General features: G+C 40.2%; 1 protein-coding gene across 10 annotated transcripts in view; it reads left to right on the top strand.

Moving 5' to 3' along the window:
- The window catches only part of LCOR (ligand dependent nuclear receptor corepressor), a 62,229-nt gene that overhangs the window by 11,922 nt on the left and 30,985 nt on the right, over positions 1-19,322 (top strand). For 3 of the 10 annotated variants that reach the window (XM_035329306.1, XM_035329307.1, XM_035329318.1), the window contains 5 exons: positions 488-578; positions 2,178-2,243; positions 2,661-2,740; positions 11,970-12,102; positions 16,619-16,906. In XM_035329306.1, coding sequence (XP_035185197.1) covers positions 16,669-16,906 — 238 coding nt within the window. In that variant the 5' untranslated portion in view covers positions 488-578; positions 2,178-2,243; positions 2,661-2,740; positions 11,970-12,102; positions 16,619-16,668. The other 7 variants (XM_035329311.1, XM_035329314.1, XM_035329308.1 and 4 more) reach the window with 6 other exon arrangements.

Raw genomic sequence — 19,322 nt, 5'->3', positions numbered from 1 at the left:
CTTAGTATAATTTTTGAATACATTCATACTTCCCTTATTTGCCTTTTTTAATGTCAAGCATTGCACATAAGATGTTCTGCTGTTGCTATGCAACTGCTAAATCCAATATTTAATATTAATAAAAACCGAGTGGCATTAGCATCCCTGAGAACAGTGGGCTAGCAAACTATGATTGTACAATATCCAAGCTGTAAAACTTGGCAGGGACTTCGGTGTGCAATTGCATGCATGGCAAACTGTGGGGCATGAGTCACTGGCAGTTACTATTTTAAGACTGGTGAGTTTGAGTAAAATTTCTGAGCTCTTTCAATTTTTATTTATTTATATATACGCTGTTTTTTAACAAAGAGATAAAGGATGAGGTTGGTTAGGTGTTTTACTTGAGAGTTGAATTTCAGATACTAAATCTGAGGGGTCGCTACCTATAAAAAGGTCAGCGTTACAAACCTATGGGTCAGTACCCTGATTCTCCCCATTTTTCTTCTAGGTCAGGTTGGTCGGCCCTTTCCCACTGTTCCTGCCACTTCCTGAAGCCTGAATTGGCTTTTTTTGGAGGCAGTGCTTCTCTGCCTGACAAGGTGCTGTGTAACGGGATGTTTTTCCGGTTTCTCCTTTTCCACCTTGTTTACTGATATTTTCCCTGTTTCTATTTACTCTCAGCTGCTATTTCACCGTTGGCCTTTCACACTTTTTTTTGTTCTCCATTCAGTGCTTCCTGAGATTAGATTTTTAGTGTCAGCCTCAGATAGGCATTAGTTCAAGGATGATGTTATTTCTCTGGCAGTGCTTTGGCTGCTGAGGTTATATTGCAGGCTACGAATTCTATAGGGTCCTGCATCTCGTATCCAGTGATGTTAGTGCACTGAAACTCCTGCTGACACCCAGAGGGGTATAATGCTGCTTGTCCTTTCCCTTCGAAGACAAGACTGCTGTCTAAAAAAGCAATAACGGTGGTATTAGATCTGTATATTGTCTGAGCTATTTTACAATTATCGCATGTTTGCAATGCAATAATTGATTTCCCTCAGAGTATGCAATCACTTAGCTTAAGAAACCACTGTAAAACCACCTGAAAGTGCCCTTTTATCTGTTCCTGCTTGACCTGTGCATTTTTCTCTAAATTTAAAACCCTATTTTCATCTGCTAAGAAAATCCCTTTTTCTTCTACCTCTCAAAGATTCAGGCAAGTAGGAGAAGCTGCCTCCAGCTATGTGCAAACTGTTACTAAACCTACAACGCAAAGGCAAGGGGGGAGGAGAGGGAAAAGCAGCGAGTGATAGTTCTCAGTTTTATCCCAATTGTAATGGGAATGCATTTTTACAAGCAGGTGGACTTTGTCTGTGTCCCTTAAAACAATCTCTGTACTCTTTCATTTTCCCTCTTGTTAACCTGGCTTCTCACCGTATCGCGTAGTTAACAGCTCCGTAGGTTTTACTGCCAGCAGGAGTTCAGCGTAATATTGATTTAACGTTTCCAAATAACAGCAATAATTTTGGTAAAGGTTTTTCCTCTTTTGGAATCGGGTAAAATTGGTTAGATTTACTTTAAGTGCGGCGCAAGTCGTGGCACTGAAGTAAATCAGACTGTATTTTAGATGCAGATCTATGACATGAGCAGTGCAGTGATTAGAATTTGGTTCCTTAGGGGCACGGCATTGCTGAATCCCTTTCCTTTTAATTTTCTCTCTTCAAACCTGTAACTCTTCAGAAAATATTGATTCTAACACTTGCTGAAATTCAGAAACGTAACTGAATGCCACTCAGAGATGGAAGAACGTATTATTATTATTACTTAGTGTTTGTTTTTAATTGCAAAAGCGTACCTTATTTAAGTTTGGAGGCTTAAGCCAGAGAATTTTTTTGATATAGCACTTCCCTGGTGTTGTGAAGCTCATTGTAGGACCTAAAACTTGCTATTTTCTTCTCAAAATGGTTTATTTCAATGTCATATTGTTCTTTGTTTTTAACCTAGCTAAGTGCAGGAGTCAGTGGACTCTAGGCTGTGCTATGGTTTGCCAGTAGTTCAGTCATCATAATTGACCCATGCATCTTGTAATACTAAGAGAAAACACGTTGAGCTCTCTTCTTGGAACAGATAAATATAGAACTGCTATTGTGAATATTCTTGGAGTGACGTACATAATCTAGAAAGCTAACAATTCTTTTATTTGCTTTTAGGGTTTGAAAGTATTCTAGAAGGCCTGTTTGGACCTGGATTATTAAAAGATCTCAGTTTGTTTAAAGGTATTCAATCTCTATGTTTGTATCTTGTTCTGCATTTCTAATGACAGAAGCAGCCCCAGCTCTGCCTCTAGAAAATGTGTGTTACCGTGGTGATTTGTGCTTTTTTCCCCCTCCCCCAGGCAGTGCTCACAGTTAGTTTCATATTGGCTAAAATTACTAATGAGTGTGCGTTCATCTTTATGTAGCTGGGAGTGTATTTGGCAGTGCTCGGGGAAAAAAAATATTTGTTGTGCGGAGATAAAATGTATACAGTTTGGTAATCTGGGGATTTGGAAATATGGCTGAAACGAAGCCTGCATCCTCAGAATGCAGGCAAGAATGTTGTGAAACAGGTATTTAATTCGGCATTTCTCTTTTGGCTCCAGTTGTGTCGCGGTTTATGAATATGAAGTAATCTGCTATTCCTCTGATTTACAGACTGTGAGCCTGAAGGTGTTTCTGATTGGTCTTTTGATGAAAATTGTCTTTTCTGCTGCCTGAGAAGAGAAAAAGTGAAGGTAACAATGCAGATGTGTGAAGCTAGTAGTTGTAGGGGAGGGACAAAGGGAGGGAGTTTGCTGCTCCTAGTTAACTGAACATAGAAAACCTGCAACCTCCTTCCCCTTTCCCCTCCTATGGAAAAAGGCTTTCTGAATTAAAATAATACAAGTTAACGAAGAGACTTGCTTCTTGTCTGCAACTTTTCCTTTGTGGTATGTGATGAAGGTGTGGTGGTTTGTTTTTTTTGTGTATGTGCAGTGGCTCTTTCTGTATTTTTTTTAATGTGTTTTGTGGATTGTTGAATTTTTAGTTCTTTGTAAGTGATCTGTGATCATGCAACTCTTCCCAAGGGAGCCAAACTGTGGCTTGTGTATGTTTACTGCAGTCAGACACTGGGCTTATCTTCCGTATGGAAATGTGGTCTGTTCTAACAACCTGGAGTCTTGTTCTGTATCTTGGAATCTCTTTCCCTGTGGGCCATATCCCTTTATTAAAGCGCTCATGTGTATGTCAGGTTTTCTATTGTGCTCGTTTATAACCACGTCTCACCCTAAATGCGGACAAGTCAGCTTTGCCAACATTTTCACCTCTAGTTTGTTTTCTTAATCATATTATGGCTGTATATAAAACAAAGGTTACCATGCTGTATGTGATTGTTGCTCAGCCCATGTGTTGAAATAATGATTGCTCTAAAGCACAAGAAGGAAGGGTCATCTATCTTAAGAGTGCCAGCAAAAGAAGTTTTCCCTACTACTACTTCCTGCACAGCATAACAGCTTGTGCAGAGTGGTTCTCTGGAGGCTTACAAAAGAACCACAAGCACCCTTTCCTCTGCAGCAGCTAACATGTATGGTTCCTCATGAAGGAAGTACCTCCTTGTTGACACTGGTACTTGCTGCGTTGCCAGTCTGAGCTTATTTCTGTATTATTACACTGTTTGTTGAGGCACTGGGAGGAGAGTTAGGAATGCTTGCGCTTAGAACAGATGTAAGGCGTAATGCTTCTTCATTGACACTGACAGCAGGTGAGCTTTGTGTATCCTCGTGACGCTGGGAGTCTTGTCTTGTTTGTTTTGAATCATCTCAAAAAGGTGAAATTCAGTGTTTAGCACAGTTCTAGCTAACACGTTGAACTTATAAGAAATGTTATGGTGTGGTCAACCTCGTTGTAGGCTGGGGGAATCTAATGAAGTATGGGTGGATCTTTAAAAAGACCTCATCTTCCTCATAGGCCCTATTTATATTTTCAGTGCACCGGGCTAGGCTTTCTGTCAGTGAGCACTGCTGACGTATTCTTCATGCTAGAGGTAGCGAAGGTTCCTCCCCTGGTTGCCCATCGTACTGTTTGGGATCTTTTAAATGGACAGAAGAAAGATGCAGATGTGGTCCCATCTGGCGTTGCTCCAAGGAGCACTTTTTGGCATCAGGGTCTAAAGAGACCTTAGGGTTGTGTGCGCAGAATGACACAGAATGCAGCAGGGGTGTGCGGCATCGTTAGGCAAAAGCAGTAGGTGAAGGGATGGAGGCTGTAAATTTTGGGCCGTCCAGAGACAAACGTGAGTTAACAAAGGTAAATGTTAGTGTCAGTCACTACGGGCTTGGTAGAATAATTTTTATAAATAGAACCCAAGCCATTTCTGTTGTTTTACACGTCGGTAGCCAAAAATGCTTCTTTAAGCCATTTTTCTTACAGCTGATTGATAAACAGAGACAGCAAAGAGCTTTGTACGCAGGCTTGCTTCCTGCGTGGCCAGATAACGACTGGCTGTCTCGAGGATGAAGGAATGGGGGGGGGAAAAAGGGTGATCCAGTCCATTCCCATCGGACTTGTGGCTTCTCTGTTAATCCTGGTGATTCTCCTCACGCTGGGCCCAGAGCCGTCGGAGATGCTTTGGAGTACATGGGATTTTTCTTTCCTCTCTTCCTGCCCACCCCCAGCCTTTAGATCAGTTCCGTTGTGTTTTTGGAGTGAGGGAGGGAAGAATATGGCTCCTCTGAGACCTAGTGAGTGCTTCATATGTTGGCTATGGGAGATGGCGTGGTGGGAGTGCTTCCTTTCCTGTGTGGGTATGCTAAATGGCTTCATTGCTGGCCATCACAGATGTCATTAGCTTGCAATATGAAGTTAAATATGACTCTTATATGGGGGTCTTCAAATAGCGTGTGTTTAACGTCATCATTTGAAATAAAACGTCCGAGACTCGATTGTTACAAAAAAGTAACTTGATTTAGCCAGATGATGGACACTCTTTAGCTGACAGACTGAAATAAATCAGGAATGGTACTAGTTTGATTTGAAATCTCTTCCATTCAACATCTGTAATGATACCTTTAAGTCTCCTTTTTAGGGAGGTGCAGGCTCAAGCTTCTAAAACTGCTAACACCCATCTGCTCCTGTATGCAACATGGTTGCAGTTGTGCTTTCTGTGCCTCAGTCTCTATTCCGCGTTTTTGTTATCGATGTGCATCCCTTTGCCTTTTTAGGAAGAGAACCAAGTAGGATGGGATGATTTGGGTTTCTGCTTGTATGGCGGTGAGTTACAGAATTAAAAGGCACATAAATGATGTTGCAGCTGGGAGCAACACAGACACTAAGCTTGTAACACTATAGCTGTGGCTGGTGTTTTCCAAGGAGCACACCTCTACCAATACACCCTCTTAGATTAGTGACACAGTTAGTCACCGTACCCAGTTCTCACCTTTGAGTGGTATGCAGGTACTCAGTCTAACAAGTTCAAAACTAATTTTTGGTGTTTTATTGGGACTTCATTTACTCGTAAGAATGACCTGTAACTTAGGAGACTGGTAGCTATGTTTAAAGGGAACCAAGCGCTGGACTCCAGGATGAGAGTTGGATGCCCTGGCTGGTTTATTGGCAGAGCTGCTTAAGGAAGAAAACTGCCCTTACTCTCCCACCTCTTTCGGCGATGTTAATTCTTGCTTTTACAAGCAATCAGATTCAATTACATGTGTTCTTCAAAGGATGGGGAGCCATCTGCTGAAGTATTCTGAAGAGATTAATTTATTTGTAGCAGTAGATCTACTTGCAAATGCATGGATTTTTTTTTTGCCAGTCAAAATACAAGATGGCTTTTGATAGAGGAATGGACTTAAGTGTGTTTGAGAAAGATAGTAAGATACATGCCGAGTCAGGAGCTAAAATCTCCCAGACATATTTTTGCCCATATCCAAAGGGTTGTATGCAGTTACATAAAACTTTTAGAAACTGGGATTTTTTTCTTCCATCATAGAAAGCAAAATACGACAGCACAATAGTTTCAGCTGTGTGATCAGAGAGAGCAGTTAGTTCACTAAGGAGCTGCTGCCAGACCACTAGCACGTGTCTGTGTGCAGGGGTACGCATGGGCACTGAAAGACAAAGTTCAAAGTTAGCAGCTCCGGCAGCATGCTCACAGTGAAAGGAAACAGATCGTGTTCTGTGGGGCCAAACCCGGTGAACTCTCAGTTGGCTAATCTGCAAATGGGGTAATTCCCGGTTCCCTCTGGGCTTTATCCTTCTCGGGGAAGATTTAAGATGTGTGGTTGGTTTTATTTATGTCTTGTCCCTTTTCCTTCTAAAAGGCTGTGGTACAGATAAGACCTATCAATTCAGATGAATTGAACTTTAAGTATATTTGACTTCCTAATTATGGTTCTTAATTTTTCAGTGTGCCTTGTTAAGAAAATTGGCAGAGTTATCCCTGCAGAAGAAATCTGTGGCTTCATCTAGAATGTTTGTGTCAAAGGCAGTAGTCTTGCCTGTCACTTGCTGGTATGCAGAGCTCAAACCCACTTCCAGATTTTTTTTGTAAAAAGATGCAGATAGATAAGGTCAGAGAAAAGCACCAGTAATGAGAGGAAATCGGGAAATGAATCCTTAAAGAAAGCTTCATTTGAGTATATTCCTTTAGGGAAAAAAAATACAACTGTCTAAAGCTACCTGAAGGAATTTGTACTTTTTGTTTAAATAAAAAAATAAAAGGGGAGGGGAAAGACACTAATCTCATTAGTTGGTGAGAGCAGAACAAGAAGGATAATACTCTAAGCACATTAACTGTTTTATGGATATATTTAAGCTATAAAAATAGAAAGGGAGAAAACGACTCCTGGAGTCTCCCGTTGCTGATGGCAGAAGGTTGAGCCTGGTGTTTGAAGTACCATAAAATACCCCGGCTTTGCTGGAAGGGCCTCTAACAGCTCTCCTGATTGTGAAGATGTGTGGTAGTGTACAGCGTGTGAAGGAGTCGTATCAGAGGAACTCAGAATTTTCAAACAATTTGGATATTTTTGAAAGCTTGTAAGTAATTGCCTTAAACATCTAAAGCTAATATCATGCCATTACTTGATTATGATTAGTCATAATAACAGCCTCTGAATGCGGTGTCCTTTCACCGTGGAGGAACGTAGACGCTTTCCACACAGTTCAGTTCTCATTGTCTGGATAATCTGAAGAGAAGCTACCGCTGTCATTTAAAGCATTAACTCATAGAATAATTGATGATGGCAAAGGAATTATCTGAAAATGAGTTGAAGTTGCAGACCTGTTATGATTTCTGATTGCTTGAGAATGTCTTAGACTGTGTACAGAAATCTTAGGTGTGCTGCAAGATGCTGTAAAACATTTTAGTGGATTTCATCTCTTTAAAAGAAAAAATTGAGTATTTATAGTGTAAATTTTTTATTGGGTGACTTTAAATAATTAGATGTAGAGGCTAAAACCCAAAGAGGCTGTTCGTGATAATCTCCGGCTTTGTTAGCTTTGCTTGTGTGTAAATGTGAATGTAAGCATATTGTATTTCAGCTGAATGTGATTTTTCTTACTATAGATAATAAATGATATTCAATATCCGTGGATCAGTTAAATTAAATTTGTTTAGAGTCTGATAAATCTGACAAATCAGTCATCTTGGTTAATCAGGAACTCATTACTCAATCCTGTTTCTTACTATAAAAGCACGCATCCTCAGTAAGTGAGGGTTGTCTTAAGAGTAGTTAAACCATCTGAATTTTTAGCCGATGCCAAGCTGGGAACAGTCGCAGGTGCTTCAAATGGCATGCTCAAAATTGAAAATGGTCTCGATAAATTTGAGAAACTGGACAGACTGAAACCTGTTCTATTGAGTCACCAGTTACAGATGTCTGAAACGTGATAGCATTGTAAAGGTAGTCAGCTGTTTGGGGGGATCTATCAAGAGAGGCATTTGTCTTAATACCTGGAGAGGAAATTCTTCTCTTGCCCGAGTGCTGGTGAAGCCTCAGCTGGGCATAGTGTTTTGAGAGAGGTGGAAAGCGAACGGGCAGTGTGGAAGCACAGGCAACAATAATGACTAGGTTGTGTTTCTGTTGTTTATGTGGTGTGGTGCTTTTGCTCGTCTGTTTTTGTTTTAAGACAGGCTGAGGTTTATTCCTGAAAGCAGAAGGAAAGAAGGCAGGCACTATGTCCCAGGTGCACTTAAGGCTTGTCTACAGAAAATCATATTCCACTTTGCACTGGCTAAGAATTAAAAAGACTGCACAATGAAGGGTTGGAAAAGGCAACCTAGGGATGCTGAAATGTTCCTTTCTTACTGTTCCCGATCCTGCCTTGGGAGGGCTGGGAGCCCGTGTTTTGTCATCAGGTCCCTGTGTTGGCCTGGCAGCTGCAGGTGGTCTGTGGGAAGCCTCTTCCTGTTCTCTGCATGAAGATAGGTATAGGCAGAGATGATCTCATACTCCCTCTTCACACCAGCAATTCAGTTTGGGATTGCTGTATCAATGGTACCTGCAAGGAGGGTCTCAAAATGCAGATCCAACCCTAGTGCTGACAGGACTGGGCTGTCCAGGATTAGGTGGTCTCTCAGCATCACTCACTGACACAGTATTTTGAGAACCTGACACCTCTATTTCTATAGCTTTTTGACTTAGTGATACCACTATGATGTCTATCATAACATAGAGAAGGACTTCAGCCCTTTCAGAACATGCAGGGACCGCTCCAAGTACCCTTCTCTGAAGCATTATTGTTCAGTCGTGACACTGGATGTTCACTGGTGGGATTCTAGTGATGCTCTCAGGTACAGTTCTCGTGGAGGAGAAGCACAAAGAGAACAGAATGAAAGTAATTATGTAAAAATAACTTTCTTTTTCTAGGATATTAACCAACCAATTGTCATTGCTCAGAAATATTAATGATTTTCGACTTGCTGCTACCTGCATGTTGGTACTGAAAACTTTGATACAATGCAGGGTTAGAGGGTTAGAGTGAGAGGATAAGACTGAAGGCAGCAGATCGAAATGTTTATTGGGAAGAATGATGGAAAATCAAAAAAACAAAACGCAAGCACCAAAAAGAAAAACTTTTAGAAGTAGACTTTGAATACTAATCGCAAATAATTGGTGTGGGAGCTTGTGAATTTTTCCCTGAGGGGTTAACCAGCTGCAGAAATTGCTGGAGTAATTTTGACACAAGTGATAAGAAAGCATAAAAATGCAGTAAGCAGAAATCTTTCTCATAAATTTTGTCTTATGTGGTCAGTACTTATCTGAAGATGCTAGAGAGCAGCTGAATTTTTTTCCCCCCTGTGCATGAGGTTAAATCAGACTTCATATAACTATTTCTTTACATTCTGATGTCTTGGACAATAATAAAAATTAACGCAACGAAAGAGATGCACGGCCCTTAGTATGAGAGGTAAGAACTGGGCAGTGTGCTCCCTTACTACTCCCCTGTTCTCCTGGATGCACATCAAATGATCCTTTACTCAGCCATGCACCAGCATAAAACACTTGCAGGTGTGTTGTTTTTTTTTTCCCTGGCTATCCTTATTTTCATCACTCCTTCTCTATGTAAAAAATGTCCAGCGTTGGTTGGTCTAGGTCAATTAAATTGTGCTCTTCATGCATTACCTGTATATGAATAACACGAAGTACACTTGTTCGTGGTGAGGCGTGCTGCTGCCAAACTGTTTCCATAGAGTTTCTACACAGGCTGCTGTGATACTGGCTGTGTAACGTCTTAATTCCAAAAAGTACTAGGAAAATGTGAAATGCCTTGTGTTGGATAAGGATTATTTTATTTCAGTCTTCTTCCAGAATTACAGTCTGACAAAGGGCAGAGTATCAGATCAAGCTGATATTACCTTAATATTGCCTTTTTTTCCGAATTCTCTTGTTTGCCCTTTGCAATGAAAGAGAGCTTTTTTTTTTTTTTTTTTTGCAATGGCTTGTGGTACCCTAGCCGGAGGGTGCTATTTAACCGTAATGGATCTTATCTATCCAAATCTCTGTGCATCAGACTGCAGAGATTCCTTCGAAAGTAAAACTTTAAAGTTTGTTTTAAATGTGCAAATATTGCAGTGATTGTGCTAAAGCTTCTGCAGCATCTAGATGAGGTCTGCTGTTAGTTAATTCGTGCAATGTCTCCTTTTTACACAAACTGAGTTGGGTTTGCAATCATCTTCATAATGACTGAAGGAGAATGGCAGGACAGATCCTGCGTTCAACACTGTGGGATGTGGAAACACAGCTTGGAAAAACGGAACGCAAGTGTGTTCTACAATGTCTCACCTAAAGAATAACTTAACAAAAATACTGGGTTTACTTTCCACCTGTATTTTCATTGTGACATCCTGTACCGATGCTTCATGTCTCCGAAGTATGGGAAAAGTGTAACTGCCTGTTGAACGTGTTCATAAAATGCCTGTTTGCGGCAGGAGCACCGCCGGTACAGGTATATCTGGCACAGGAGTAAAGCTGTCTCCGTAGCTAACCACCCGGTTCAAGTTCAGTCTCCTAAAGACTCAAAAGCAGTAGTCTTTCCTACGAGAGCCGGTAGGTTTGAGAGCAAGCCTGGATTCAGTGGTACAAAACCAGCATCAGTCACTTGGGGAGCTTAAGTTCTGCAGAGCGGTACCTTCATGGCAAGCGTGCTTGGCTCACCTCTCACCTGTCGTTGCGTGCTCCTCGCCTTTTGCTTTAGCACAAACTACTGCCTGGTAGAGTATCTCCTCCTTATTTCTGACAGAGAACTTCTGGAAGCTGTTACACTACAAATCCTGCAGCGTGTGCCCATGTTGCCAGGCCAGAGTCCACAGTGGTTCATATTATTACCCTTTGCACGTCGTTCATGTGACTGCTGCGTTCGTTAATTTACTGTAGGCTGATTATGTAACCTCGTTTCATTAAACCTCTTACAAGTTGAGATGTTACAAAATTAAGAATGACTTTTTTTTTTTTTACCCCTTTCATTTATTGTGAACTATAAGTGAATTGCCAGTTTTCTCCTTCCCTCCTGGCCCCATGAGAACAGGAATCAGAAAGCAAATCGTACGTTAGAGGCCAAAAAGCCAGTTACAGCCAAGGTATTATGGTAACTGATACTATGTAAAGGTTAACAAAACAAAACACTCCCTAAACCCAAAGAGTGGTTGTGTATGCATTCCTGCAGTAGGTAAATACAGGTAACTGCAATATTGCTTAAAATGAAAGTGGGAGGAAAGGGCCCCGAAAGGGATTATTCTCCTGAGCAGGAATGAGGCACTGAAGAGAAAGAAACGAGGAAGGAGGATGGGTGGGGAAATCCAGGCATTCAGTATTTTTGTAACCATTGTCTTCCAGTTTCTTGAGTTGTATTTTTTTTTTAAAAAAAAGGTAATCTATTCTGGCATCTCACAGGATTTAATTATCCTGGTTAAAAGACTCGTTTTGAAATATTCGAGATAACTCAGTTGCTTCCGCTTGTATGAAAGAATGAACTTTAATTCATTGCAGATGTTGTAAGCAGTGAATTTCTGTTGATTTCACTGAAAAGTAGCCACTGCTTGAGTCTCTTCACAGAGGACCTGTTAGTTGCTAATGCTTGGTCATTTCTTGTTCAATTGGGATGAACGCTGTGTAAATTAAGGTGATTTTTTTCTGTATTTTGCCCTCAGCGTTTCTTTTCTTATGGAAGCAAAAGTAATAGCTCAAGAACAAGTGTCAGATATGTGGTTTGCAGCCAGATGTGGTAAAATATCTAAATCTTCTTTATGATGGGCTGTTATGTCCTATAATGGTATCAAATCTTTCAGTCTTCTGCTGCATTTACAACAGGAAAACAGGACAAAGCAGGATGTTCTGGAGTAGTCAAAATTCAAGTCTCAATTTAAATAGATTCACCTCTGTGCTGAGTGTCTGACAAAGCTTTGAATTTAGTAAAATAGTTAATGCCTAAGGAACTTTCTTCGTTTTGGAGTCAGGAGGATCTTACAAATATTAAATATCTTTGCAGGAGCACTTAGTCAGTCTGGATGAGCCAGCCTCGGAAGCTGGACAAGAAGCTCTGCTTAGACAAGAGCAAGCAAAAATCATTCGTTTTGAAAGGCAAGCGGAAGAGTTCCTCAATGCAGTCTTTTACAGAAAAGGTTGGTTTTGATGGGGGGATTGGGGATAATATCTCTTGCTGGTCTTTTTGTATGTGATCCGGGTATCGAGTTGGATGTTCAAGTTGTCATTGCATGTTCAGTATTTTTTATATGTATTTATCATGACTGCAAATGGATTCCCAAATAATGTAGCAGTACAACACTGTGGTCTTGGGAAAGAGGAAGAGAGCATAATACATTTAACCCTAAAGTAAAACTCAACACGAGAGCACTAGTGTTCTTCCAATCTTGGAGGAATTATGCAGTTCTTACCCAGCAGAAGTTCCTCTGAAGCCAACATTTAGGTGTTGGGGAACTGGAAGAAGGGAAGAGTGGTGATGGTAGGTGGTATTTTATTGTTTTCATTAAATTTATTAGTTAGGGGGATCTGTATTAATGTAGGGTGTTTTTTTTAAGAGGTCAGCAGTCTTCTCACTGTGGTGTTGGTGATTTCCAAGCCCCACCCCAGCAATCCACAATACAAAATATAGTTGGAACTGTGCAAAGGGGTGTATGTGGAAAACTCAGAGTGATGAGCAAAAGAACTGGAAAATCAGTATTATAAAATATGCTGAGAACAATAATAGTAGCTTGGTGTTGGAAAACTGTAAGTCTGTTCTGCAGAGTTCCATCAGTTAAACTGCACTCTTAAGAAGGTACAAAACTCATTTCACTGTTTTCTGCCAACCTGAGAAACGGGGATCTGGAGGTTGCATCCAAGTGCATCCTGAGTGAAAGTACATTGTACTTATCAGCCTAACCCATGTGTGAGAAAATCTGCCAAATCAGTAATTCCAACCTGTCTGCTGGGGGACAATGAAGGCTTCAGTTTAACAAATTAGAAATTGCTGTAGCCAGTCTTCAGCCCAGCCTCACAGTGACCAAAATATTTAAAGGTGTTCTAAGCAGATAACAGTATTTTAGCCTTTCTTTTATGGCTCAAATGAATAAATACAAACTATAGTATGATGAATCGCATGGAATATACAAGCATGTAGGATGGTAGGAGGGATAGTTATTGCATTACTACTGATAGCTCAGATAACGCTTTTATTCCAAGTCTGTCTTTTCAGTGACTTTTTTCTTTAAATTTAAGGTTTCATTTTGCTTTTAAATTTATCCCATCTCACTTTAAATCCAGAACTGTTTTTTTTTTTAAAAAAAAAAGAAAAAAGAAAAAAAAGAAAAAAAAAAGAAAAAAGAAAAAAGAAAAAAAGAAAAAGAGAATATACTTTTTTTTTCCACTTCAGTTTTCTGGTAGTGATGGTGGTTGTGAGGAAATGCCTTTTCAGCACTTCCGAATGTTTTGTTAAATATCTCATCCCTTTAATGTTGAGCTTAAATTTTTGTGTGACCTGTGTGCGTGTTTCATGAGACAGGCATAGTTTCATATTTGAGGGAAAAGAATGTAACGCTTTCTCTGGTCAGATACACGGAATGAGGATATTGAAATGGCCTCAGATGACTAAGAATCTCTGACATTTTTTTTAAATGTGCTCTTGTTTTCTTTTCTCTGGCGGAGCTGTGCTTGGTGCAGGAGCAATAAGGGAGGGGAAGGAGCCTGGCAGGAAGTCAGTTCTGAATCCTTAATGCATCACTGTCCAGCTTGGCTGTATTTAGATTGCTTAAAAGGTTATTTTAACTCATGCCATTGCCATGAGATCCCCAGGCAGTGTCATACCAAAGAGGACACAAAGAATGGTAGAATTCTGATGCTCCTGTGTTGCTCAGAGGTACTTGGCTCCCCTGGCCTCAGGCCAGAAATGTTTCTTTTTTTCTTTCCATCCTGCCTGCCAGTAACATTTGAGACTGGTGTTTTGTAGCCCCTGTGGACTGGGGGACATGCAGATGTTCTGTGAACAGATGCATGCCTATTACATGTCAAGGACATGAACTCATGTGCCTAACATACATAGATAACGAGCAGTATCAAACTTTCTGAACAGGCTTACTGTCCATTAATCTTATCTACTTGCTCTGCTTTGTGCCCGTGGCACTCTGACTCAGTAATGCTTCTATCAAATATTCATAATTCCAGTGAAAGCAGAGTGGTAGTATCTAGCTGTTTTATCAGACCTGTACGTTGTGGCAGGATAGGACCTTCTCGTGATGGTTTAATGAAATCATACCTTTTTCAGTTGGTGCTTCCTTTTTAAGATTTCAGTATAGATTAAAAATACACAAAGGCTATTGAGGTTTTAAAGCTCAGATGTACTAATTTATTAGACAACTTTAGAGTAGATAAATGTTGGCTGTATTTATTCCTATGCCTTAGTTAAGTTTTTTCAAAGAAACTAGATGCTTGGAATCAAAATAAACATCTTGTTGATTTCCAGTAACACTGCAGAGACACCAGCAAATATTTTGCAGTCACTTTTGAACAGCTTTAATTCTTGACATTTAAAGTTCAGACTTTCTATTGAGCACGAAGCCTTTAATGTCTAGGTAACTACCCTTCTGCTTCAAAAATTAGTGTCCTGAATTATTGAGTTTATTTTGCGCAGCACTAGAAAGCCCTAGTAGTTGCTCTGCACTAGAAAGCCCTAGTAGTTGCTCTGTACTGTTTCTTTTGAAGTTGCAGATTAGAAAGATGCATGGCTGTAGGCACGCACAATATTTTCTCCCTGAATTTGGAAATAAGTTTAGCTGTAAGCATTATTGAATTGTACAGGTGAATGTGGGTGCACGGTAAAGGCATGATTCTTCAGAAAACGTAAGTAACACAGAGCATTCATGCTGCAACATGTAGACATTACAAACACACGTCAAATAGCTGGCATCGGTGCGATCAGAACAGTGGTTTGTGCCCTTCTAGGCTTTCTTAGAGCCTTTCACATGTCCTTCAGCAGGACGTGTTGAGAGCTTAGAAAACGGAAGAAATGTCACACTTGCTGGAAAAAGTTTCCATGCTTCTTCCCTGTTACAGCTTGCCCTTGTGGATCACTTGGGAAGAAGGTGAGAATATAAGCACCTAAATTTAAGCTTGGCTCATCTCTTGATGATTTATTAAAACTTTTGGTGTGTCATGCGCTTAGCAACAATAAAAACAAATATCCTATAAGCTTCACAATAAAATGATTAACTATTTGCATAAACAGCTAAGAAAATTACAGCTACTGTACTCTCTAAGATACCATTCTTATAAGATAAGATTATGTATCGTAACTGTCTGTGATCTTAGATTTAGAAAGCTGAACCTAACAGGAAGGAATTCAAGCTAGATAGGTGTTTGAAGCTCAGTATTTTTTTTATCAAGAAACAGAGCAGCTGCTTGCTGCTGCTCCCTGGTTTGTGAGCAGCTCCACACTCAAACCTCCATGTCAGCCAGCCTTTACAGGTACTTTGAAGCTGGTTGTTGGGTTGGTGTGTTTTTGTCAAAAATGGTGGCAAAAGGCAAATTAACACTAATATCCAACAGGTGATTTAGTAAATGTTTCTAATAGCTCAATCTTGATAAATTACCTTTCAACCTGGGCAATCTTTTTCAAAAAAAAAAAAAAAAAAAAAAGCTTTTCTGTTTTTCCTTTTTGAGTGTGGATTTTAGATTTACTTGGTCATTGTCTGCACAATTTTCTCTGAATGCTTTTCCAGAAGTAGAAAAACAAACCTTTTGAGCCATTTCTAGAACTTAAAAAGGAAAAAAAAAACAACAGGAAAAAAAAAAACACCCTCATTTGGCCAGAAAAGAACATCAGTGTTTGGGAGGAAGTTGTGAGACAGAATCTGTGATGTAAGAGCTGTGGATTTACTTTGCCATCATAAATTGCTACTGCTCTAAAATAGTAATTTACTTGAATGTGTTTGTGTTGCCCATATTTCCAGATAGTTTTGTATTTATATGCTACTTCATGGAAAAAAAAAAAGGGCAGGGGTAGATGTCTACCTGTTCCATTTCTCATTTCTTACCAGTATTTTTAGCAGGTCTTCTAGAAATAGAATTAGTTTTAATTTGACATGTCTTGGTTTTTGTGTATGCGGAAAATTCTTTGAGTAATATCTGATGCATTTTAGTGTAGTAGTAGATAGAATGAGATGGAAGACACTTGATCTTCATATGAATTATTTTGAAGAATCAGAAATACAGGGCTTTATTTCCCAGTAATTTCACAGGGGACTGCTGCAACTCTGTTCTTCCCCCTTTCCTTTTCTGTAGTTGCAGGTAAGTTATTTAATTCTTCCACTGAATAACCTGTTTGATTTTTTTTCTGATGAACTTCATTACTTGGTAGTTCTCTTCGTGGGTCTAGCTCTCTTTTCCATTTTCACACCTTCTGGAGGTCTGGTCAGATATACTTGAAAACAAAAGATGAGATTTTTATTTATCGCATAGGAAACTGTTATTTTGAGAAGGTTGTATCAGAATTAGCACTGGTTTTTGTTCAGGTATTCTAAGACTTAAATACATATTCTACAGAAACTAATTTATCCTTGACTTTTTTAAAATAAACAATGACTTAATATAAAATCTGTTTTACTTAAAGTGCTTCCTTAAAAAAACAATCTCTAATATTTGCAGACAGTCCTAGGGTCTCTGACCCCAATATTCCCCTAGTGGCCCGTGAGATCATGCAGCGAATGATCCGACAGTTTGCTGCTGAATATACCTCAAAAAATAGCTCTACTCAGGACTCCAGCCAGCCCAATAGCACAAAGAACCAAAGCCTGCTGAAAGCATCTCTGGTCGCCTCCTCTCCCACGGCTGCAACTGCTCAGAACCCTGTGCTCAGCAAACTTCTCATGGCTGACCAAGACTCACCTCTGGACCTTACTGTCAGAAAGTCTCAGTCAGAACCTAGTGAACAAGGTAGGACTCTTATCAGTGTCTTGCATCCTCTGGCAATCCATGAATGGCATTCCTGTTGCACAAACAAACGAGTAGAAGTTTGCAATTCCACTAAAATGTGAAGCAGAAAAGTGATAGATGTATTACGATGAAATAACGACCAGCTGGATGTGGCTGAGAGGGAAGATAATTCTTGAAAGGATGTAGGCGGATAGACATGAGTGATTTTTCTGAAGAAGGGTAAAGGGGCTGGCCATACTGTAACCTCTGGGGACAAAAGTGCTGTTGCTGCTGGGAGCTACGAGAAACAGTCTGTCAAAATAGGCTGTACACTTGCTGGTAAGACAAGACTGGGTGGTCCTGAAAGCTGTCTCCTTTCTGAAGATCAGTACAGAATCTGACTGAAGGACTGATGGCATTTGTTTTCTTCGTGGTCGTAGCGTGAAAGCAGTATCTTTTAAATTTTTGTGGCAAATTGCTTTGTGAAAGCTGCAAAAATGATACTGCAAACTGTCCAAAACTTCCTGGCTTGTGCATTTGGAGAAAAAAAAGTATTTTTTTCTACCTTAAAAATAGACTTGTTCAGCAAAGCACAGATTGAATAACTTGTAACAGTGTTGCAGGGCTTGTTTTAGAGTGAAAACCTTGCTTTCCATCAAAAAATGTTTTTAGCAAGCAAATTCTCTGAGTGATTATAGTATGCAAATGTTTTTTTCTGCAAATGTGGAATAAAGTTGTCATAAGTGCATCTTACTGATGGCGTTGGAATTAGCCTCTTTACCCTTCTTTAGAAATGTGTTAATAAATGTCTGGAACCGTGCTACTAAATACGAGGTAGGCTATCCATCCTCAAGTTGAAAAGATGCCTTTAAAAAAACACAACAAAACCAAAACCTGTAGCTAGCTAGTACATAGTCGTAAATAGCCCTTTGTTGAACTGAAGTTTATGAAGTCTTTTGTAAGAAGGTCAATTTCTGGTGTCTAACAATATTGCGGTGGGACATCTGGACACTTATTACACTTATAATTGCAAGTTGTCGCCACATGTCAGTTACCAAATTGCAGCGCGAGGTTATATGGCACTTTTTAAAGGGAGGACCTCTGCGTTTAGCTGAAAGGCTTTTATTTCTAGTTAATGTTATAATAAATGTAATTAACGAGTGTCTTTTTTTGCATGCATGTTTATAAATGCTAAACTGTTCTGATTTTTGAAGCTTTTCCCTGAAAGAGTAGAGGAGAGAATTAGTTCTGCTTCTGGTGTTTTGTTTTTTTTAATTGGAGGGTTTCGTGGAGAAGAAGAAAGCATATACATGAACTGTTCTTTAGAGACAAAAAAGCTCCGAGATAATTGAGAACGTTCATTATACTTGTTATGGAATTAGAACATGTGCATATTAACTTTTACAGTGATATGTTTGCTGATATAATTATTTTTTTTTTTCCAATTTACATTTAAAGTAATTGAGAAGGGGGTTTGCCAGACTTCTTAACGAGAGGTTTAAGAGGCTATCGTGGAAAGCCACTGGTGGTGCTTTTTGGCATGTTTCTGTTCTTGAGGATTGAGAGGAAGAATGTCAGCTTCTCCCTGGGGCGTGGGGCTGATCCTGCTTGCCCTCCAGGACTTCTAAGTCGTGACGACCCTTCTTATGAAGGGAACGTGGATGAAGCACCCCCAGCAGCCTGTTCAGCACATCCTTTGGAAAAGGAGGTGCCACTTGAGCCGGTCACTGTATCCCGTGCTGGGTATCAGTGTTCAGAGGGAAGGCTGAACTCTGCCCGCTTAGCGTTGGGTTACGGCGCGCTCCCCAACGCAGTGGGTGGGACAGCTTTCTGTCAGCGAGGTCTGTTTCGCTCTTGGTTCTTCTCCATATGTCAAAGGAGAGCTCGAGGCCATCCGAAAGCCATCTTAGGTTGTTTTTGTGTTTGGTGGCACTTACCTGACTTAGTGAGCAAGTAGTGTAGCTCACCAGCAGGTTTCATTTCTCTCTGCCTCATAAACTTATTGTTTCAAAGTTTCCAGGAATTTGAGATGGCAGGGCTGCTTCTAAGACAATATTGTCCTTAGTAAAATGACCAGAATTTCATGTTTCAGTGCAATGGCAACAAGGCTTTGCTAGCAAAAAAAAGTTGCCCTTTTCTGTTGCCCACAAATGAGAGGTTTACATAAGGGCTCAGAGGAGCAGGGTGAGCACAAGGGAGTGCCATCAGTCAGCGTGTCCAGGGCAGGATGGAAGAAGCAGTCGAGGAGGAAAAGCCGTTTGGTATATGGAAGAGGAGGGAGTAAAATGACAGAGAGGAAAGGCAGCAGCCTTGCCAGTAGGGATCCATCAGAGACATGGAAAAAAGGATGAAGCTAGCTGCCAGGTGAGGAGGAGTCCTGCATTTGCGTGTGTGGGTTCATTCAAAAGTGAGCTTCCAATATGAAATTCTCCCATTA

The sequence above is a fragment of the Oxyura jamaicensis genome, chromosome 6 (assembly GCF_011077185.1).
Source record: "Oxyura jamaicensis isolate SHBP4307 breed ruddy duck chromosome 6, BPBGC_Ojam_1.0, whole genome shotgun sequence".
Classification (NCBI taxonomy): domain Eukaryota; kingdom Metazoa; phylum Chordata; class Aves; order Anseriformes; family Anatidae; genus Oxyura; species Oxyura jamaicensis.
Note: the sequence above shows the minus strand (reverse complement) of the source record. Positions and strands in the feature narration are given on the sequence as shown.